The 24,993-nt window shown below is 36.9% G+C and overlaps 1 protein-coding gene across 1 annotated transcript in view; it reads right to left on the bottom strand.

The window, feature by feature from the left end:
• CHMP3 (charged multivesicular body protein 3) overlaps positions 1-24,993 on the bottom strand; it is a 70,468-nt gene that overhangs the window by 14,726 nt on the left and 30,749 nt on the right. Inside the window, 1 exon segment of the mRNA XM_059942336.1 lies at positions 5,736-5,915. Within this exon segment, the coding sequence (XP_059798319.1) occupies positions 5,736-5,915 (180 nt within the window).

Genomic DNA, 24,993 nt, shown 5'->3' with positions numbered 1-24,993 from the left:
TCAATCTAAGGGGGTGTTGGGCAAAATAGGTGAAGGTGATTAAGAGGTACAAACTTCCAGTTATAAAATAAATAAGTCATGGGGATGTAATGTACAGCACAGGGAATTATAGTCAAAAATATTGCAACAACTTTGTAGGGTGACAGACAGTTACTAGATTTATCGAGGTGATCAAGTTGTAAAGTATATAAATGTCAAATCACTATGCTGTACATCTGAAACTAGTGTAATATTATATGCCGATTATACTTCAATTAAAAAAAAAGAAGAAAAAGAGGAAAAAAAGCCAATCCCAAGAGGTTACATCCAGTCTGATTCCTATATAACATTCTTGAAATTATAAAATTATAAAATGAAGAACAGATTAGTGATTGCCAGATATAAGGAGGGGGTGGGGATGGGAGGGAAGTGGGTTTGGTTACAGAAGCGCAGCATGAGAGATCCCTGTAGTGATGGAAACTGGAAGCATTCTAAAGCTTGACTATATCAGTGCTGACTGCCTGGTTGTGATACCTACTTTAACTCTGCAAGATGTTACCACTGGGGAAAATGGGTAAAGGGTATACACAGAATCTTTCTATTATTTCTTACAACTGCATGTATGTGAATCTATAACTCTCTAAAAACTTAATTTAAAAAAACCTCAGAAGAGTATATAAAAACAAACAATATTATGTTTCCATGCCTGCTAGAGATACAAATGAAAAAAAAAATACACATAAAAATACAAGTTCTAAGACAAACAGCCCAAACAAAAAATGGGTGGAAGATCTAAATAGACATTTCTCCAAAGGAGACAGACGGCCAAAAAGCACGTGAAAAGCTGCTCAACATCACTAATTATTAGAGAAATGCAAATCAAAACTACAATGAGGTATCACCTCACACCAGTCAGAATGGCCATCATCAAAAAAATCTACAAACAATAAATGCTGGAGAGGGTGTGGATAAAGGGGAACCCTCCTACACCATTGGTGGGAATGTAAATTGGTACAGCCACTATGGAGAACAGTATGGAGGTTCCGTAAGAAAACTAAAAACAGAGCTACCATATGATCCAGCAATCCCACTCCTGGGCATATGTCTGGAGAAAACCATAATTTGAAAAGATACATGCACCCCTATGTTCCTAGCAGCATTTTCACAATAGCCAAGACATGGGAACAACCTACATGTCCATCAACAGATGCATGGATAAAGAAGATGTGGCACATATATACAATGGAATATTACTCAGCCATAAAAAGGAACAAAATTGTTATTTGTAATGAGGTAGATGGACCTAGAGTCTGTCATACAAAGTGAAGTAAGTCAGAAAGGGAAAAATAAATACTGTATGCTAATGCACGTATATGGAATCTAAAAAAACGGTACTGGAGCCTAGTGGCAGGGCAAGAATAAAGATGCAGATGTAGAGAATGGACTTGAGGACACAGTGGGGGAAGGGTAAGCTGGGACGAAGTGAGAGAGCAACACTGACATATATACATCCAAATGTAAAATGGATGGCTAGTGGGAAGCTGCTGCATAGTGCAGGGAGATCAGCTCGGTGCTTTGTGATGACCTAGAGGGGTGGGATAGGAAGGATGGGAGGGAGGCTCAAGAGGGAGCGGATATGGGGATATATGTACACATATAGCTGATTCACTTTGGTGTACAACAGAAACTAACACAACATTGTAAAGCAATTATACTCCAATAAAGATATTAAAAAAAAAAGAACCAAAAACAAATTGTAAAAAAAAGAAAAGAAACATGTATCCCATTGTTCATTACAGCACTATGTACAATAGCGAAGACATAGAAGCAACCTAAATGTCCATCGACAGAGGAATGGACAAAGAAGATGTGGTACATATATACAGTGGAATATTACTCAGCCATAAAAAAGAACAAAATAATGCAATTTGCAGCAACATGGATGGACCGAGAGACTGTCACACCGAGTGAAGTAAGTCAGAAAGAGAAAAACAAATACCGTATGCTAACGCATATATATGGAATCTAAAAAAAAAAAAAAAAGTCATGAAGAACCTAGGGGCAAAATGGGAATAAAGATGCAGACCTACTAGAGAATGGACTTGAGGATACGGGGAGGGGGAAGGGTAAGCTGGGACAAAGTGAGAGAGTGGCATGGACCTATATACACTACCAAATGTAAAATAGATAGCTAGTGGGAAGCAGCCGCATAGCACAGGGAGATCAGCTCAGTGCTTTGTGACCACCTAGAGGGGTGGGATAGGGAGGGTGGGAGGGAGGGAGACACAAGAGAGAAGAGATATGGGGACATATGTATATGTATAACTGATTCACTTTGTTATAAAGCAGAAACTAACACACCATTGTAAAGCAATTATACTCCAATAAAGATGTTAAAAATAAATAAATAAATAAAATAGCAAAGGAAAAAAAAAGATTATCAAGTGGATGGGGGAGAAATGCACTGGGAGTTCGGGGTTTTTAGATGCAAACTACTACGTAGAGAATGGATGGACAACAAGGTCCTACTGTAGAGCACAGGGAACTATATTCAATGTCCCGAGATAAACCATAATGGAAAGGAATATAAATAAGAATGTATATTAAAAAAAAGACTATCAATAATAAAGAACAAATTATATTCATGAAATAAGAACAAGATGATTTTTTTAAAAAAAGATCAGAGAACTCTTTCCTGAAAATTAAAATTAAGACAGCTAAAATAAAGAATTCAAGAGAAGAAATAGAAAATAAAGTTGAGCAAATTTCTCAGAAAGTAGAACACAAAGAGAAATTGATGATGATAATGACAATAACATTTAGAACCTACATATACAGCAGTTACCATGTGCCAGGCACTGAATTAAGTCTCACAACTATCCTATGAGGCAGGTACTATGATTATTTCCAAAGTGAAAACAGGAAAGATAAAAAAATTAAAGGATCAGTCTGGGAAATCTAACAACTGACTAAAATCTTTTCTAACAACTCACTAAAATCTTTTCCTTTCAGAAAGAAATAGAAAATATAGTGGAAACGAAATGAACACATCAACATACCCAAGAACTGAAGGACCTAGGAACAGAAGGAATAGAACCGTTGCTTTTTAGAAACCCATGTCGAAATATCTGCAGATGAAATTATATGATGTCTTGGATTTCCAGGGGGAAAATATAGGGAGAAGGCGGGGATACAGATGAAGTAAGACCAGCCAAGGTTCTTGGATGGGCATATTAATTTTGACGTATCCGTTAAGATATGAGTGGAGATGCCAACTATACACTGATAAAGTCAGGCCTGAAGATAAAGATTTGGAAATCAATGGCATTTAAAGGCACGAGGTTAGATGAGATCACCTATGGGGAAAGAGGAAAGATGGAAAAGAGCAGAGGATCTAGAACAGAGCCCTAGAGTATTTTAACATACAAGTATCAAATAGCAGATATTTTACTTTTCAGGTGTGATAAAGCCACAATATAATATATATTTGAAACAACATAATATATTATTATGGATGTATATTTAAAGGATAACAGGCTCTTGACATATGTTGTTTATGTTTACAGTTATGTTCATTACTGAAAGTACATGCTATAGGAGAAGAGATATTTTTCATGTAGATTAATGAATATTTGTGAGCTATAACTCCTTGAAAAGATATTTTGGAATCAGTACACAGGAAGAAAAGGTGAACAGAAGAGACTGGTCAAGCCCACTAGTTCCCAGGGAAATGTTATAACATTTCTCAAAAATTAAAAAGCCTGACAAAGGTTGGTGGAAAGGTATGGAAAAAAGACCTCTTATCTGCTGCTGGTGGGAATACAAATTTGTCTCTTTGGAGAACAATTTTGCAATTCTAGCAAAATTTAAACCCAGCTATTTTTAACCCAGCAGTTCTACTTCTGAGTATATAACTGTCCTAAAGAAACACATGTGTAAAAGTGAAAAGACATTCACAGCAGCACTGTTAGTAATAGCAAAAATTGAAAACAGCCTAAATGTCCATCAACAGGGAAGAGAAAAATAAAATGTGATACATTCACAGGATGGAATACCACCCAGGAGTTAAAAACATATTTATTTATCATATCAAACTATATTTATCATTATATCAATATATTTATCAAAATATATTTATCATCTTATCAAAATATATTTATCATTATATTTATGGGTATATTTCAACAGGACAATGATAAATGGGAATAAACATGCAGAATGGTACACACAGTATAATACCATTTATACAGATTTTAATATTCATGATAGTGGTTACCTCTGAGGAGGCTGAAAGAGAAGGGAATGGAACTGCGAAGGTGTATTAAAGAAGCTTCAACTTTAGTAATACTGCTTTCTTTTACAATATAAAAACTGAGGCGGGGGGGAAGGGGGGGTGGGATGAATTGGGAGATTGGGATTGACATATATACAATCTTGATACTATGTATAAAATAGATAACTAATGTGAACCTACTGTATAGCACAGGGGACTCTACTCAATGCTGTGGTGTGGTGACCTAAATGGGAAGGCAATCTAAAAAACAGTGGATGTATGTATAGGTATGACTGATTCACTTTGCTGTACAGCAAGAAACTAACACAACATTGTAAAGCAATTATACTCTAATAAAAATTAATTTTAAAAAAACTGAGGCAAATATAACAAAAATGTCAAATTGTATTGGTTCTCAGCAACAGTGACGTGACTGGACAGTTATTTGCTGGTCTGGGCCTCTCCACATGATCTTTCATCCCAGGCCTCTTCATTTTAGTGTAAGGATATAGAAATATTCAAAGACGATGAGACGTATCTTTATAGAACATTTACTTTCTCTGAAGCAAGGAGAAGTTAGAAAGAACTCCCTGCCTTGGGTCCCCAGTGAAGTCCTGGGTCCTAACTGAGGCTCTGTTAAGCTGTGTCTGGTCAACTCATTGATCCACCTTGGACTTCCCTTGATATAAATGTGTTTCAACTTTTCTGCCCCAGCCTACCTGACGGATAAGATAAATTCTCATTAGCAACTAAATCCAATTGATTAATTTAGTTTGTTTTTTAAGGTATTAAAAACTATATTATGAAAATAGCAGATTTCATAGTAGAACAATGCAAGGGCAGGTTAAATGAAAAGTTAATGTTCTTTCTCTACTCTCATTTCTTTGTTCTAGCTCCACAGATGTAACCACTATTAGCTTTTTGTATAGCCTTCTAGCAACTTTCTTAAAATATATCATTTAAAAATTAAAAAAATTAAATTGACAGTTCACATGTATGCTGAATACCCAATACAGGGCCTGAAGGTTCCTAAGATGTAAGAAAGCATTAGGTTGAGAGTCAGAGATGAGGCAGAAAAGGAGGTGAGTGAAAGCCAAAGACAAACTTAGACTATTTAAAATCCTGCCTGTGGCAACTCTTGGCCTAGGACAGAAGAAACTCTTTCCTTCTTATGCCTATGACTCAACCCTCAGGTCACTTTACAACACTTTTCACATGAGGAAATACAGTCTAAATTCTAAACAAAGTACATTTAGATGGAGATTTTCCCATTATTTCAACAACACTGGCAAAAGAAAATGAGTAACAATAAAATAAAAATCAGAGTAGTAAGTATATTTTGCTTTTGTATAACACCCCAATTAAGACAATGTAAAGAATAAAAGCCAATGCTAAGACTGTCCTTCCTATTCAAGGAAACCAGTGTTATAATAACGGCAAGAGCATCAGCTAATGATGTGGCTGTAAGGTACTGCTGTCTTACCCAGCTGGTTCTTCATCCCCATGAGCACGGAGTTCATGTGTGCTTTGGATGCATAGAGCTTGCTCACGGTCTTCCTTGACCTGATCATCTCCTTGGCCAGAACCACACAGACATCCTTCTGACCCTTCTTGGCAGCATCTTTCACAGATCGTTTCACTTTTTCTTCTTCTCTTTGGATATCTAAATTTAGAACATAAGACAGAACATCAAAAAATTAAGGGTAAACCAGGAGAGTTATTGGCAATGAAATCTGTTCTTACTGTGATATAAATGTATCTATTAAACAGGAAAACAGGAGGATATAAACTAAATAAGAATAATTAATGTGGTTGGTATACACTATTTCTGGAAACAACATTAAAGTAATATAAGAGTAAACAGAAAAGTAAATCCTATTATACTAGACAAAATTTCAAAACTGCTTTTGCAAGCCCATTCTAACACCTGTTGGTACTGCTACTAAGGAACTTTAAAAATACTGTAAATGCGGGGAATTCCCTGGTGGTCCAGTGGTTGGACTCAGTGCTTCACTGCCATGGCCCTGGGTTCAATCCCTGGTTGGGGAACTCAGATCCTGCAAGCCGCATGGCGTGGCCAAAAAAAAAAAAAAAAGAATACTGTAAATGAATTCCAGAGCTTGCTCTCATAATCAATAAGTAGTATTCCCACAATTACAGGAGTACAATCTCAGTACATTTATTAATGATTTATAAAAACCTACAACTAAAGGAAAGCCTGAACATACTAAAAGTATCACATCAGTATCAACTAGAGGTAAGTTATGTCTATGTTACGTGCTTTATGATTAGTAGAGATTTTTTCCAATTCTCGTAAAATATACATAACATCAAATTTACCATCCTAACCATTTTTAAGTACACAGTTCAGTGGTATTAAGTACATTCATATTGTTGTGAACCATCACCACCACCCATCTCCAGAACTTTTTACGGCTTTCAACACTGAAACTCAAAGGCTTTAAATAATAACTCCCTATTCCCTCCTCCCACCAGCCCCTGGCAAATACCATTCCATTTCCTGTCTTTATGAATCTGACTACTCTAGGTACCTTATGTAAGAGGAATCCTACAGTATTTTGTGTGTGTGTGTGTGACTGCCTTATTTAACTTAGCATAAAGTCTTCAAGGTTCAGCCATGTTGGAGCATGTATCAGACACCCTGCTTTTTAAAAGCCTAATATATTCCATTGCATATATATACCAAATTTTGTTTATCCATTCAGCTATCGACAGACACTTGGGTTGCTTTCACAACCTTTAGCTATCGTGAATAATGCTGCTATGAACAAGAGTGTACACGTATCTTTTTGAGACCCTGCTTTCAAATCATTTGTGTAAATACTTATATTACCATAGACCACGTGGCTTAAAAAATATGAATTTATTTCTCATAGTTCTGGAAGCTGTGAAGTCCAAGATCAGAGTTCCTAGTGAGAACCTACTTCCTGGTTTGCAGGTGAATGCCTTCTTGCTGTATCTTCACAGGGCAGAGAGTTCACCTCTTGTCTCTCCTCTTATAAGGGCACTAATACCATTCATAAGGGCTACACCCTCATGACCTAATTACCTCCCAAAGGCCCCACCTCCAAATACCATCACATTGGGATTAGGGCTTCGATGTATGAAATTTAGGGGCACACAAACATTCAGTCTATAGCATTCTGCCTCTGCCTACCCCCGCCACAATTTATGTCCTTCTCATATGCAAAATGCATTCATTCCATCCCAACAGCCTCAAAAGTATTAACTCATTCCAGCATCAACTTTAATGTTTAAGTCCAAAGTCTCATCTAAATATTCTCTAAATCAGATATGGTTGGGACCTGAGGTATGATTCAACCTGAGGCAAAATTCTTCTCCAGCTATGAATCTGTGACAGGCATAGAATAGTCATTCTTACTCCAAAAGAAAAAAACAGGAAAGAAGGAAGGGGTGACAGGTCCCAAGCAAGTCCAAAACCTAGCAAGGCAAACTCCATGAGCTCTTAAGACTCAAGAATAATCCACTGTGAGTAGAGTCACAGAGGTAGAAAACAAACTTATGGTTACCAGGGGATGGCGGGGCGGGGTGGGGAAGGGAGGATAAATTGGGAGATTGGGATGGACATATACACACTACTATATATAAAATAGATAACTAATAAGAACCTGCTGTATAGCACAGGTAACTCTACTCAATACTCTGTAATGGACTATATGGGAAAAAATCTATAAAAAAAGAGTGTACATATGTATATGTATAACTGATTCACTTTGCTGTACAGCAGAAACTAACACAACACTGTAAATCAACTATACTCCAATAAAAAACAAGCAAACAAACAAGAAAAATAAGAATAAACCTCTCTGGCTTGATATTCTGACTTTCAGACCAACAAGGGTGGCAATGTCACCACCATGGCTGGTGGGGTACCACCATGCTGCAGCTTTCTGTGGGGGCCCCACCCAAGCTGAGGCTCTGTCAGGTAAGGGGTCTTTGCTTGGAGGCAGCCTAGCATATATAGGAACTGAGGTAGTGGCCCTGATGATGTCTGAATCAGATTTGGGGACATTCTTTCCTTTCCCTGAAGAAAAGTGCAAGCTAAAAGCCTAAGTTTTACTGTCTTGTCCTGTAAAATCTAAGTCAGACAGCCTTCCTTTATTCTGACCTGGATCCATCTCCATCAGTTCAGACTGGCAGTGATCTCTCTGGAGTAGCTGATAAAATCCATAGGTCACACCCATACTAATCTCCTTATCAAATGGTCAGTCAGATAGGTCAGCCATACACCTGGTGTCTTCTGAACCAGCTTTCTCAGTTTTGCAATATGGACAAACAGAGATGATTCCAAATTTCTAAGTTCTGGTTCCACTTTGCTTAACAATTCCTTCTTCATTTCTCTCTCCTCACATTTTACTATAAGTAGTCAGGAAGAACCATGCCACTCCTCCTATATTTTGCTTAGAAATCTCCTCAGCTAAACACACAATTTCATTGCTTGCAAGTTCTAATTTCCACAAAACAGTAGACCCTGAACACACTTCAGCCAAGTTCTTTGCCACTTGATCAAGAATTGCCTTTTCGCCACTGTCCAATAACATGTTTCTCATTTCCGTTTGAGATCTCATCAGAATGGCCTTTACCATCCATACTTCTACTAACATTATGTACATGGTTATTTATGTGTTCTCTAAGAAGATGGAGGCTTTCTCTCCAGCTCTCTGTTTTTTTCCCTTAAGCCCTCACCAGAATCACCTTTAAAGGTCCACTCCTGGCAAACTAGGGTTTTGCTAGTACGCAACTCGAAATTCTTCTAGCCTCTACCCATTAACCTAGTTCCAAAGCTACTTCCACATTTTATGTGTTTCTTACAGTTTCTTGGTACCAATATCTGTATTAGATTAGTCAGGCTGCTATAATAAAAATACCATAGATTAGGTGGCTTCAACAACATAAATTTATTTCACAGTTCTGGAAGCTGGGAAGTCCAAGATCAAGGTGCTGGCAAATTCAGTTCCTGATGGAAGCCACCTTTTCCTGGTTTGCAGATGGATGCCTTTTTGCTGTGTCCTCTCACATGGAGGGCAGATATTATTTGTCTTGTGTCTCTTCTGGTAACAGCACTAATCTCGTTCATGAGGGCTCCACCTTCATGGCCTAATTACTTGCTAAAAGCACCCCCTGCCCCCCACCAAATGCTATCACATTGGAGATTAGGGCTTCAACACATGAATTTGGGAAGGACACAAACCTTCGGCCCACAGCAATACTCGAAACTGGAATTTCTGGATCACATGGTAATTCTATTTTTAACATTTTGAGGAACAGCTATCTGTTTTCCACAGCTGCTGCACCATTTTACATTCCTGCCAGCAGTGATCAATGGTTCTAACTTCTCCACATCCTTTGCCAACATTTGTTACTTTATGTTTTGTTTTGATTGATAGCAGCCATCCTAATGGGAATAAGGTGGTAGCACATCCTGATTTTGATTTATATTTCCCTAATGATTAGTGATGTTGAGCATCTTTTCATGTGCTTACTGACCACTGGTATGTTTTTTTCAAAAAATATTCTATAGACTTGAAAGTCTGTTCAAGTCCTTTGTCCATTTTTGAATAGGGCTTTTTTTTTTTTAAATATTTATTTGGATGCACCAGGTCTTAGTTGTGGCACACGGGATCTTCGTTGTGGTGTGCAGGATCTTTAGTTGCAGCACGTGGGGTCTTTAGTTGCAGCGTGTGGCATCTTTTAGTTGTGGCATGCAGGATCTTTTAGTTGCGGCATATGGGATCTAGTTCCCTGACCAGGGATCGAACCCGGGCCCCCATTATTGGGAGTGTGCAATCTTAACCACTGGACCACCAGTAAAGTGCCTGAAGAGGGCTTTTTTAAGTTGAGTTTTACGAGGTCAGTTCTATGTATATTCTGCAAATATTTTCTCCCAATCTATGGGTTGCCCTTTTACTGTTTTCTCTTTTTACTGTGTCTTTTGATTCACAAACTTTTAAATTTTCATGAAGTCTATGTGGTCTGTTATACTTTTTTGTTGCCTGTGGCTTTCGGGTCATATCCAAGAAATCATTGCCAAACCCTATGTCATGAAGCTATGGCCCTATTTTCTTCTAGGAGTTTTCTAGTTTTAGCTTTTACATTTAGGTCTCTGATCCATTTTTAATTAATTTCCATATATGGTTTTAGGTAAGGGTCCAAACTCATTCTTTTGCATGTGGAAATCCGGTTTACATAGCACCATTTGTCGAGAAGGCTGTCTTTTCCTCACTGAATGGTCCCCACATATATTTGACCATATACGTGAGGGTTGATTTCTGGGCTCTCGATTCTATTTCACTGGTCTTTATGACTGTCTTCATGCCAGTAGCATACTGGTTTTATTTAGACAGTTTTGTAGAAAGTTTTTTTCCTTACAGTTTTATTGAGATACAACTGACATACAACACTGTATAAGTTTAAGGTACACAGCATGATGACTTACTGACATACATCATGAAATGATGATCACAGTAAGTTAACATCCATCATCATATAGATAGAAAATAAAACACAGAAAAAATATTTCTTCCTTGTGATGAGAACTCAGGATTTACTCTCTTAACAGCTTTCAAATATAACCTACAGCAGTGTTCATTATATTCATCCTGTCATACATTACATCCCTAGTACTTATTTATCTTATACTGCAAGTTTGTACCTTTTGACCACCTTCATCCAATTCTCACTCTCCCCAAACCCCAACTCTGGTGACCACAAATCTCATCTCTTTTTCTATGAGTTGGTTTGTGTTTTTTTGAACTATTACTGACCTACATCACTATGATAGTTCCTGGTGTACAGCACAGTGATTTGGTATTTTTGTATATTACAAAATGATCACCACAATAAGTCTAGTTACCATCCGTCATCATATAATGATACTATATTGACTATATTCCCCACTCTGTACATTTCACCCCTGTGACTCATTTATTTTGTAACTGGAAGTCTGTACCTCTCAATCCCCCTCACCTATTTCACTCATTTACCTGCGCCCCTCCCCTCTGGCAACCACCCGTTTGTTCTCTGTATCAATAACGGTTTCTGTTTTGCTATGTTTGTTCATTTGTTTTGTTTTTTAGATTCCAAGTACAAGTGAAATCATATGGTATTTTCTTTCTGTCTTAATTTCACTTAGCATAATAACCTCTAGGTCCATCCAGGTTGTCACAAACAAGATTTCATTCCTTTTTATGGTTGAGTAGTATTCTAGCTTATATATGTATATACACACACATCTTTATCCATTCATCTATCAGGGGCACTTAGGTTGCTTCCATATCTTGGCTACTGTGAGTAATGCTGCAATAATCATAGGAGTGAATATATCTTTTCAAATTAGTGTTTTTGTTTTCTTTGGAAAAATACCTAGAAGTATAACTGCTGGATCATATGGTAGTTCTAATTTTTTGAAGAACCTCCATGCTGTTTTCTGCAGTTGTTGCACCAATTTACATTCCCACCAATACTGCACAAGAGCTCCCTATTTTCCACATCCTAATCCAACACTTGTTTGTTGTCTTTTTAATAATAGCCATTCTCACAGGTGTGAGATGGTATCTCACTCTGGTTTTGATTTGCATTTCCCTGATGATTAGTGATGCTGAGCATCTTTTCTTGTGTCTGTTGGCCATCTGTATGTCTTCTTTGGAAAAATGACTATTCAGGTTCTCTGCCCATTTTTAAATCAGTTTTATTGCCTATTTGAGGTCTTCTGTGTTTCCATATAAATTTTAGAATTATTTGTTCAGTGAAAAATGCCACTGGAATTCTGCTACGTACTGAAATGAATCTATAGATGGCTTTGAGTAGTATGGCTATTTTAATAACATTAATTCTTCAAATCCATGAGCATGGTATATCTTTCCATTTGTTTCTGTCATCTTCAGTTTATTTCATCAGTGTCTTATAGTTTTCTGAGTACAAGTTTTTTACCTCCTTGGTTAGATTTACTCCTAGGTATTTTATTCTTTCTGATGCAATTGTAAATGGAACTGTTTTCTTAATTTCTCTGACAGTTTGTTGTTAGTGTAAGAAACACAACAGATTTCTCTGCATTAATTTTGTATCCTACAACTTTACTGAATTCATTTATTATTTCTAATAGTTATTTGGTGGCATCTTCAGGATTTTCTACACATAGTATCATCTCATCTTCAAATAGTAACAGTTTTACTTCTTCGTTTCTAATTTGGATTCCTTTTATTTCTTTTTCTGGTCTGACTGCATAGCTAGGACTTCCAATGCTATGTTAAATAAACAGGGCAAGAGTGGGCATCTTTGTCTTGTTCCTGATCTTAGAGGAAATGCTTTCAGCTTTTCAACCTTGAGTATGATGTTGGCTATAGGTTTGTCATAGATGGCCTTTATTATGTTGAGTGATGCTCCCTCTTTTCTCACTTTGTTGAGAGTTTTAATCATAAACAGATGTTGAAGTTTGTCAGAAGCTTTTTCTGTATCTATTGAGATGATTGTATGATTTTTATTCTTCAGTTTATTAATGTGGTATATCACAATGTCTAATTTGCATAAACTGAACCATCCTTCCATCCTTGGATAAATGCCACTTGATCATGGAGTATGATCCTTTTAAATGTACTGTTGAATTTGTTTGCTAATATTTTGTTGAGAATTTTTGCCTCTATGTTCATCAGTGATATTGGCCTGTACTTTTCTATTTTGTGTGTGATATCTTTGTCTGGTTTTGATATCAGGGTGATGCTGGCCTCTTAGAATGAGTATGGAAGTGTTCCTTCCTATTCAAATTTTTGGAATAGTTTGGTTTTTTTTATTTTGTTGATGTGGTGTATTACATTGATTGATTTTCATAGGTGAACCATCCTTGCATTCCAGGAATAAATCCCAGTTGGTCATGGTGTATAATCCTTTTTTTTTTTTTTAGACATCTTTATTGGAGTATAATTGCTTTACAATGTATAATCCTTTTGAATCCTGTTTGCTTGTATTTTGTTGAGGACTTTTGCATCAGTGTTCATAAGGAGTATTGGTTTGTAGTTTTCTCTTCCCGTAGTGTCTTTGTCTGGCTTTGCTATGGGAAATGCTGTCCGTAGAGAACAAGCTAGATAGTGTTCCCTTTTCTTCAATTTTCTGAAGAAGTATGAGAAAGATTGGTGTTAGTTCTTTAGATGTTTAGTAGAAATCACCAGTGAATACATCAGGTCTAGGACTTTTCTTTGTTGGGAGAGATTTTTGATTACTAATTTAATCCCAAGAGTTATAAGTCTATTCAGATTTTCTATTGGTGTTTCACTATTGGTAGATTTTGTAATTCTATGAATTTGTCCATTTCATCTAAATTATCCAATTTTTTTAGTGTACAATTGTTCATAGTACTCTCTTACATTTTTTATTTCTGTAGAATCATAGTAGTGCTCCAACTGTCATTTCTGATTTTAGGAATTTGATTCCCTCTCCTCCCTCTCCCTCCTCCTCTCTTCTTCCCTCCCTGCCACCATCAATCTAGCTAAAGGTTTATCAGTTTTGTTGCTTTTTTGAAGAACTCACTTTAAGTTTGATTTTTCTGTCCTGCTTTTCTAGTCTTTATTTCTTTTTCTCTGATCTAATCTTTCTTATCTCCTTCTTTTTGTTAGCTTTAGGTTGAGTTTTTTCTTTTTTCTAATTCTGTAAGTTGTAAAGTTAGGTTGTTGATTGATATCTTTCTTCTTTTTTAATGTAAAGCATCTTTATAGCTATAATTTCCCTCTGAGCTTTTGCTGCATCCCTAAAGTTTTGATATATAGTGCTGTGGTTTTCACTCATCTCTAAGTATTTTCTAATTTTCCTTCTTATTTTTTTAAAACTGATTGAGACTTGGTTTTTGGCCCAACATGTGGTCTATCCTGGAGAATGTACCATGTGCACTTAAGAATGTGTATTCTGTTGTTGTTGCATTGAGTATTCTGCATATGTCTATTCTGTATATGTCTATTAGTATTCTGTATATGTCTATTAGTTCATTATAGTGTTGTTCAAGTCCTCTTTTATCTTTATTTATTTTCTGTCTGGTTGTTATATCCAATTTTGAGAATGGGTTATTAAAATCTTCAACTATTGTTATAGATCTACTTCCCTTCATATATTTTGACCATCTATTATTAGGTGCATAGATTACATCTTATTGTATTAAAACTTGTATTAACATATAATGTCCTTCTTTGACTCTTGGAATCTTTTCTAATTTTAAGTTTATTTTGTGTTATATCAATACAGCAATCTCCACTCTTTTGGTTACTATTTCCATGGAATATCTTTTTCCTTCCTTTCACTTTCAACCTATTTGTATCTTAGTATACATTAGGGTCATTTTGCCCCCATTCTGCCAAACTGTCTTTTAATTGGAGAGTTTAATTCATTTACGTTTAAAGTAATTACTGATGAGGAGGGGCTTAATTCTGCCATGTTGCAATTTTTTTCTGTAGGTCTTACAGCTTTTTCGTCCTTCATTTCCTGCATTAATGTCTTCTTTTGTGTTTATCTGTTTCTTTTCTTTTTTTTTTTTTTTAAAGGGAACGCTATTTATTTATTTATTTATTTTGGCTGTGTTGGGTCTTCGTTTCTGTGCGAGGGCTTTCTCTAGTTGCGGCGAGCAGGGGCCACTCTTCATCGCAGTGCACGGGCCTCTCACTGTCACGGCCTCTCTTGTTGCAGAGCACAAGCTCCAGACGCACAGGCTCAGCAGTTGTGGCTCACGGGCCTAACTGCTCTGCGGCATGTGGGATCTTCCCAGATCAGGGCTCGAACCCGTGTCCCCTGCGTTGGCAGGCAGATTCTCAACCACTGCGCCACCAGGGAAGCCCTGTTTCTTTTCTTATGGTGAAACTTCAAGTCCCTTTTCATTTGCTTTAGTGTATAATTTATATCTACCTTCTTTGTGATTACCATGGTGAATGCACTTAATATCCTAAAGTTATAACACTAATTTGAATTTATATGAGCTTAACTTTAATAGTATGCAAAAACTTTACTTCTATACAGCTCTGTCCCCATCCCCATACAGCTTCTGATGTCACAAAAGCACATCTTTCTGCACTAATGTGTTCAAAAATATAGCCTAATTTAAAAAAAATGCACATGCCTCCTAAATCATGTGAAAACAAAAAATGAAGTTACAAGAATATTACCTTTTATAATTGCCCATGTATTTACCTTTAATGGAGGTATTTATTTTTTCATATGGTTTCCAGTTACTGTCTACTGTCCTTTAATTTCAACCTGAAGTACAGACACCCTTTAGCACTTCTTCCCAGGCAGGTCTAGTGGTAACAAACTCCCATAGCTTTTGTTTAAGTGGGAATGTCAAAATTTCTCCTTTGTTTTGCTGGGTATAGGATTCTTGGTGTATAGGTATCTTCTTTCAGCATTTGAATATATCAACCCACTGTCTTCTGGCCCTCAACATTTCTGATGAGAAATCTGCTGAAAATCTTATTCAGGATCCCTTGTATGTGGCAGGTCATTTCTTCCTGTTTTAAACATTCTCTCTTTGTCTTTCTATAGTTCGATTATAATGTGCCTTGGCACGGGTCTCTGAGTTTATTCTACGTTAGAGTGTGTGGACTTTCTTGGATGATTATATTCATGTTTTTTATGAAATTTGTTAAGTTTTTGTCTTTATTTCTTCAAATACTCTCTCTTCCCCCTTCTCTCTTTCCTTTCCTTCTGGGACTCCCACAACATGTATGTTGCTCCAATTGATGCTGTCCAACAGGTCCCTTAGGCTCTGTTTGCTTCAAATTTTTTTCCTTCTGTTCCTCAGACTTGAACATTTCAACTGTATTATTTTCAAGTTCACTAATTCTTCTGCCTGCTCAAATCGGCTTCTGAATAACTCTAGCAATTTTTAAAATTTCAGTTATACTTTTCAGCTGCAGAATTTCTTTTTGGCTTTTTTTCATGTTTTCTATCTCTTTACTGATACTTCCATTTTGTTTATACATCATTTTCTTGACTTTGTCCACATCTTTCTTTAGTTCTTTGCGTATTTTTAAGATCATTGTTTTAAAGTCTTTATTTAGTAAATCTGTCACCTGGTCTTTTTCAGGGACATTTTCTATTCATTTCTTTTCCTTTCAATGGGCCATACTTTCCTGTTTCTTTGTATGCCTTGTGATCTTGTTGTTGTTACTGCTGAAAACTGGATTTAAACTTTTTAAGATGATAACTTTGGAAACCAGATTCTTCCACTTCCCCAGGGTTTGATATGGTTGTTTTGTTTTGTTTTATTGCTGGATGGTGTCTCTGTACTGGAGATCATCCTGAGGTGTAAAGTTAGCCTTCTCAGGTCTTTTCAGAGCCTGTGTATTTCCCTGGGCATGCACAGTGACCACCTATATTCCCCTGTAAGTGTGGTTGCTTTTGAATGTCTTAGCCCTTGATGTTAGGAATGTAAAACAGTGCAGTGCTGTGGCAAACACTATGGTGGCTCCTCAAAAATTAAATAAAGAATTATCACTTGACCTAGCAATTCCACTTTTGGGTATATACACAGAAGGACTGAAAGGAGGGGCTTGAACAGATATTTGTATACTCATGTTCATAACAGCATTATTCACAATAGCAAAAGGTAGAAATAACCCAAATTTCTAGTGATAGATGAATAGATAAACAAAATGATATATATACATACAACGGAATGTTATTCAGTCTTATAAAAAGAAGGAAATTCTGATACATTCTATAATATGAATGAGTCATGAAAACATTATGGTAAGTAAAATAAGCCAGACACAATGGGACAAATACACTGGGATTACACTTATACGAGGTACCTGGAACAGTCTAATTATACATAGAGACAGAAAGCAGAATGGTGGTTACCAGGGAATGTGGAGAAGGAAAAATGGAGAGTTACTGTTTAATGGGTACAGAGTTTCAATATGAGATGAAGGAAAAATTCAGGAGATGGATAGTGGTGATGGCTGCACAGCAATGTAAATGTACTTAACGTCAATGAACTCTGTATTTTAAAATGGTTTAAATGATCAATTTATGTACATGTGATATTACTTATATGTAGAATGTAAAATATGACACAAATGAACATATCTATGAAACAGAAACAGACGCACAGACATAGAGAACACACCTGTGGTTGCCAGGAGGGTGGGGGGAGGGAAGGATTGGGAGTTTGGGATTAGCAGATGCAAACCATTATATAAAGAATGGATAAACAACAAGGTTCTACTGTATAGCACAGAAGACTATATTCAATATCCTGTGATAAACCATAATGAAAAGGAATATGAAAAAGAATATCTACATAACTGAATCACTTTGCTGTACAGCAGAAATTAACACAACATTGTAAATCAACTATACTTCAATAAAATTTTTCTTAAATGGTCAACTTCTATTATGTATATTTTAATGTAATAAATAAAATGGCGGCAAGAATACTATGATTCATTTATAAACAAGTATTTATATGTAAGTACAAATACAGACAAAAATGTATCTGAAAGGATGATCACCAAAATGTTTGTGGCTGTTATCTCTGGGTGGTAGGATTTCAGAATGATTTTAACTTTCTTATTTATACTTTTCTGCATCAGTGTGTGTATTATTACCTTTATAGTCATGGGGGTAAAAACGTAAGCTAACTATGTTCATTTGAGGAGAGGGGCAAAATGAATGTTCTAAATTCACTCCAGTATTGCCTATCATGAGTGCTCTAAATGTGTGACATTTGGCTGAAAGCTAAAAATGTGGACTACCTTGAGTCCTCCATAAGAAGATAAGAACTACTTGTAGTTATACTTTGCTTTAAGTTACTATTGTTTTTCTTTAAATGTTTTACTGAAGTATATCATACGTACATACATATATCACACACATAACCATAAAGCCACATAAACTGTCACAAATTAAACACACCCATGTAACTAGGGACCACATGAAGAAACAAAATATTACCAACATAACATGAAGTCCTTTTATGTCCCTACTAATTCACCATGCCCCCAACAAGGGAAACCAATATCCTGACTTCTAAGAGCATAGAACAGTCTTGCAGGTACTCTTTTTTTTCAGTAATATATTCTTTAATATAGCAGTCACCTTGACTGCTAATATAAAACCAAATGAGGATTGGTTCAAGATGGCGGAGTACGCTCTGGAGACCGCATGCCACGGCTGCTGAAGCCCGTGTGCCACAGCTGCTGAGGCCCGTGCAACTGGGGCTGGTGCTCCACAGCGGGGGAGGCCACCGCAATGAGAAGCCCGCGCGCAGCGGTGAAACCCAACACAGTCTAAATAAATAAATAAATAAATAAAAAAGATGGCGGAGTAGAAGGACATGTGCTCACTCCCTCTTGCAAGAGCACCAGAATCACAACTAACTGCTGAACAATCATCAACAGGAAGACACTGGAACTCACCAAAAAAAAAACCCCACATCCAAAGATGAAGGAGAAGCCACAATGAGACGGTAGGCGGGGCACAATCACAAAAAAATCAAATCCCATAACCGCTGGATGGGTGACTCACAAACTGGAGAACACTTATACCACAGAAGTCCACCCACTGGAGTGAAGGTTCTGAGCCCCACGTCAGACTTCCCAACCTGGGGGTCCGGCAATGGGAGGAGGAATTCCCAGAGAATCAGACTTTGAAGTCTAGAGGGATTTGATTGCATGACTTTGACAGGACTGGGGGAAACAGAGACTCCACTGTAGGAGGGCACACACAAAGTAGTGTGCACATCAGGACCCAGGGGGAAGGAGCAGTGACCCCATAGGAGACTGAACCAGACCTACCTGCTAGTGTCAGAGTGTCTCCTGCAGAGGCGGGGGGCAGCTGTGGCTCACCACGGGGACAAGGACACGGGCAGCAGAAGTTCTGGGAAGTACTGCTTTGCGTAAGCCCTCACGGAGTCTGCCATTAGCCTTACCAAAGAGCTGTAGGCTCCAGTGTTGGGCTGCCTCAGGCCAAACAACCAACAGGGAGGGAACTCAGCCCCACCCAACAGCAGACAAGCAGATTAAAGTTTTATTGAGCTCTGCCCACCAGAGCAACACCCAGCTCTACCCACCACCAGTCCCTCCCATCAGGAAGCTTGCACAAGCCTCTTAGATAGCCTCATCCACCACAGGGCAGACAGCAGAAGAAAGAAGAGCTACAATCCTGCAGCCCACAGAACAAAAACCACAATCACAGAAAGACAGACAAAATGAAAACACAGAGGACTATATCTAAGATGGAGGAACAAGATAAAACCATAGAAAAACAACTAAATGAAGTGGAGATAGGCAACCTCCCAGAAAAAGAATTAAGAATAGTGATAGTGAAGATGACCCAGGACCTCGCAAAAAGAATGGAGGCAAGGACTGAGAAGATGCAAGAAATGTTTAACAAAGACCTAGAAGAATTAAAGAACAAACAAACAGAGATGAACAATACAATAACTGAAATGAAAAGTACACTAGAAGGAATCAATAGCAGAATAACTGAGGCAGAAGAACAGATAAGTGACCTGGAAGACAGAATGGTGGAAATCACTGCCACAGAACAGAATAAAGAAACAAGAATGAACAGAAGTGAAGACAGCCTAAGAGACCTCTGGTACAACATCAAATGCATGAACATTCGCATTATAAGGGTCCCAGAAGGAGAAGAGAGAGAGAAAGCACCCAAGAAAATATCTGGAGATTATAGTTGAAAACTTCCCTAATATGGGAAAGGAAATAACCACCCAAGTCCAGGAAGCTCAGAGAGTCCCAGGCAGGATAAACCCAGGGAGAAACATGCCAAGACACATGGTAGTCAAACTGACAAAAATTAAAGACAAAGAAAAATTATTGAAAGCAACAAGGGAAAAATGACAAATAACATACAAGGGAACTCCCATAAGGTTAACGGCTGATTTCTCAGCAGAAACTCTACAAGCCAGAAGGGAGTGGCATGATATATTTAAAGTGATCAAAGGGAAGAACCTACAACCAAGATTACTCTACCTGGCAAGGATCTCATTCAGATTTGATGGAGAAATCAAAAGCTTTACAGACAAGCAAAAGTTAAGAGAATTCAGCACCACCAAACCAGCTCTACAACAAATGCTAAAGGAACTTCTCTAAGTAGGAAACACAAGAGAAGAAGAGCACCTACAGAAACAAACCCAAAACAATTAAGAATATGGTAACAGGAACATACATATCAATAATTACCTTAAATGTGAATGGATTAAATGCTCCAACCAAAAGACACAGGCTCACTGAATGGATACAAAAACAAGACCCATATATATGCTCTCTACAAGAGACCCACTTCACAACTAGGGGAACATATAGACTGAAAGTGATGGAAAAAGATATCCATGCAAATGGGATGGAAAAAGATATTCCATGCAAATGGAAATCAAAAGAAAGCTGCAATAGCAATACTCATATCAGATAAAACAAAATTTAAAATAAAGAATGTTACAAGAGACAAGGAAGGACACTACATAATGATCAAGGGATCAACCCAAGAAGAAGATACAATAATCATAAATATATATGCACCCAACATAGGAGCACCTCAATACACAAGGCAAATGCTAACAGCTATAAGAAGGAATCAAAAGTAACACAATAATAGTGGGGGACTTTAACACCTCACTTAAACCAATGGACAGATCATCCAGACGGAAAAATAAGGAAACAAAAGCTTTAAATGACATAACACACCAAATAGATTTAATTGATATTTATAGGACATTCCATCCGAAAACAGCATGTGTTTCTGACCACAACGCTACGATATTAGAAATAAATTGCAGGGAAAAAAAACGTAAAACACACAAACACATGGAGGCTAAACAATACGTTACTAAATAACCAAGAGATCACTGACGAAATCAAAGAGGAAATCAAAAAATACCTAAAGACAAATGACAATGAAAACACGACGATCCAAAACCTATGGGATGCAGCAAAAGCAGTTCTAAGTGGGAAGTTTATAGCAGTAAAAGCCTACCTCAAAAAACAAGAAAAATCTCAAGTAAACAATCTAACCTTACACCTAAAGGAACTAGAGAAAGAAGAACAAACAAAACCCAAAGTTAGCAGAAGGAAAGAAATCATAAAGATCAGAGCAGAAATAAATGAAATACAAACAAAGAAAACAATAGCAAAGATCAATAAAACTAAAAGTTGGTTCTTTGAGAAGATAAACAAAATTGATAAGCCATTAGTCAGACTCATCAAGAAAAAGAGGGAGAGGACTCAAATCAATAAAATTAGAAATGAAAAAGGAGAAGTTACAACAGACACCGCAGAAATACAAAGCATCCTAAGAGACTACTACAAGCAACTCTATGCCAATGAAATGGACAATCTGGAAGAAATGGACAAATTCTTAGGAAGGTATAACCTTCCAAGACTGAACCAGGAAGAAATAGAAAATATGAACAGACCAATCACAAGTAATGAAATTGAAACCGTGATTAAAAATCTTCCAACAAAGAAAATTCCAGGACCCGATGGCTTCACAGGTGAATTCTATCAAACATTTAGAGAAGAGTTAACACTCATCCTTCTCAAACTCATCCAAAAATGCAGAGGAAGGAACACTCCCAAACTCATTCTATGAGGCCACCATCACCCTGATACCAAAACCAGACAAAGATACTACAAAAAAAGAAAATTACAGACCAATATCACTGATGAACATAGATGCAAAAATCCTCAACAAAATACTAGCAAACAGAATACAACAACACATTAAATGGATCATACACCACGATCAAGTGGGATTTATCCCAGGGATGCAAGGATTCTTCAATATACACAAATCAATCCATGTGATACACCATATTAACAAATTGAAGAATAAAAACCATATGATCATCTCAATAGATGCAGAGAAAGCTTTTGACAAAATTCAACATCCACTTATGATAAAAACTCTCCAGAAAGTGGGCATAGAGGGAACCTACCTCAACATAATAAAGGCCATATATGACAAACCCACAGCAAACATCATTCTCAATGGTGAAAAACTGGAAGCATTTCCTCTAAGATCAGGAACGAGACAAGGATGTCCACTCTTGTCTCTATTATTCAACATAGTTTTGGAAGTCCTAGCCACGGCAATCAGAGAAGAAAAAGAAATAAAAGGAATACAAATTGGAAAATAAGAAGTAAAACTGTCACTGTTTGCAGATGACATGATACTATACATAGAGAATCCTAAAAATGCCACCAGAAAACTACTAGAGCTAATCAATGAATTTGGTAAAGTTGCAGGATACAAAATTAATGCACAGAAATCTCTTGCATTCCTATATACTAATGATGAAAAATCTGAAAGAGAAATTATGGAAACACTCCCATTTACCACTGCAACAAAAAGAATGAAATACCTAGGAATAAACCTACCTAGGGAAACAAAAGACTTGTATGCAGAAAACTATAAAACATTGATGAAAGAAATTAAAGATGATACCAACAGATGGAGAGATAGACCATGTTCTTGGATTGGAAGGATCAATATTGTGAAAATGACTATATTACTCAAAGCAATCTACAGATTCAATGCAATCCATATCAAATTACCAATGTCATTTTTTACGGAACTAGAACAAATCATCTTAAAATTTGTATGGAGACACAAAAGACCCCGAATAGCCAAAGCAGTCTTGAGGGAAAAAAACGCAGCTGGAGGAATCAGACTCCCTGACTTCAGACTATACTACAAAGCTACAGTAATCAAGACAATATGGTACTGGCACAAAAACAGAAACATAGATCAGTGGAACAAGATAGAAAGCCCAGAGATAAACCCACGCACCTATGGTCAACTAATCTATGACAAAGGAGGCAAGGATATACAATGGAGAAAAGACAGTCTCTTCAATAAGTGGTGCTGGGAAAACTGGACAGCTACATGTAAAAGAATAAACTTAGAACACTCCGTAACACCATACACAAAAATAAACTCAAAATGGATTCAAGACATAAATGTTAAGACCGGACACTATAAAACTCTTAGAGGAAAACATAGGAAGAACACTCTTTGACATAAATCACAGCAAGATCTTTTTTGATCCACCTCCTAGAGTAATGGAAATAAAAACAAAAATAAACAAATGGAACCTAATGAAACTTCAAAGCTTTTGCACAGCAAAGGAAACCATAAATAAGATGAAAAGACAACCCTCAGAATGGGAGAAAATATTTGCAAATGAATCAACGGACAAAGGATTAATCTCCAAAATATATAAACAGCTCACTCAGCTCAATATTAAAGAAAGAAACAACCCAATCCAAAAATGGGCAGAAGACCTAAATAGACATTTCTCCAAAGAAGACATACAGATGGCCAAGAAGCACATGAAAAGATGCTCAACATCACTAATTATTAGAGATATGCAAATCAAAACTACAATGAGGTATCACCTCACACCAGTTAGAATGGGCATCATAAGAACATCTACAGACAACAAATGCTGGAGAGGGTGTGGAGAAAAGGAAACCCTCTTCCACTGTTGGTGGGAATGTAAATTGATACAGCCACTATGGAGGTTCCTTAAAAAACTAAAAATAGATTTACCATATGATCCAGCAATCCCACTACTGGGCGTATACCCAGAGAAAACGATAATTCAAAAAGACACATGCACCCCAATGTTCATTGCAGCACTATTTACAATAGCCAGGTCATGGAAGCAACCTAAATGCCCATCGACAGATGAATGGATAAAGAAGTTGTGGTACATATATACAATGGAATATTACTCCCCCATAAAAAGGAACGAAATTGAGTCATTTGTTGAGACGTGGATGGATCTAGAGACTGTCATACAGAGTGAAGTAAGTCAGAAAGAGAAAAACAAATATCGTATATTAACGCATGTATGTGGAATCCAGAAAAATGGTACCGATGAGCAGGTTTGCAAGGCAGAAGTTGAGACACAGATGTAGAGAACAGACATATGGACACCAAGGGGGAAAAACTGGTGGGGTGGGGATGGTGGTGTGCTGAATTGTGTGATTGGGATTGACATGTATACACTGATGTGTATAAAATTGATGACTAATAAGAACCTGCAGTATAAAAAAACAAACAAAACAACTAATACTGAACTTTCATTGGGTTATTTGTATGGAAATATGTTAATATAAATGTTTCAGACATTACATGAAATTTCTAAAAAAAAAAAAAAAAAAAGTAACAAGAAAAATCTCAAATAAACAATCTAACCGTACACCTAAAGGAACTAGAGAAAGCAGAACAAAAAATCCCAAAAGTTAGCAGAAGGAAAGAAATCAAGATCAGAGCAGAAATAAATGGAATAGAAACAAAGAAAACAATAGCAAAGATCAATAAAACTAAAAGCTGGTTCTGTGAAAAGATAAACAAAATTGATAAACCTTTAGCCACACTCATCAAGAAAAAGAGGGAGAGGACTCAAATCAATTAAAATTAGAAATGAAAAAGGAGAAGTTACAATGGACACTGCAGAAATACAAAGCATAAGAGTCTACTACAAGCAACTCTTGCCAATAAAGTGGACAACCTGGAAGAAATGGACAAATTCTTAGAAATGTATGACCTTCCAAGACTGAACCATGAAGAAATAGAAAATATGAACTGACTAATCACAAGTAATGAAATTGAAACTGTGATTTAAAATCTTCCAACAAAGAAAATTCCAGGACCAGATGGCTTCCCAGGTAAATGCTATCAAACATTTAGAGAAGAGCTAA

The sequence above is a fragment of the Balaenoptera ricei genome, chromosome 13 (assembly GCF_028023285.1).
Source record: "Balaenoptera ricei isolate mBalRic1 chromosome 13, mBalRic1.hap2, whole genome shotgun sequence".
Taxonomy (NCBI): domain Eukaryota; kingdom Metazoa; phylum Chordata; class Mammalia; order Artiodactyla; family Balaenopteridae; genus Balaenoptera; species Balaenoptera ricei.
Note: the sequence above shows the minus strand (reverse complement) of the source record. Positions and strands in the feature narration are given on the sequence as shown.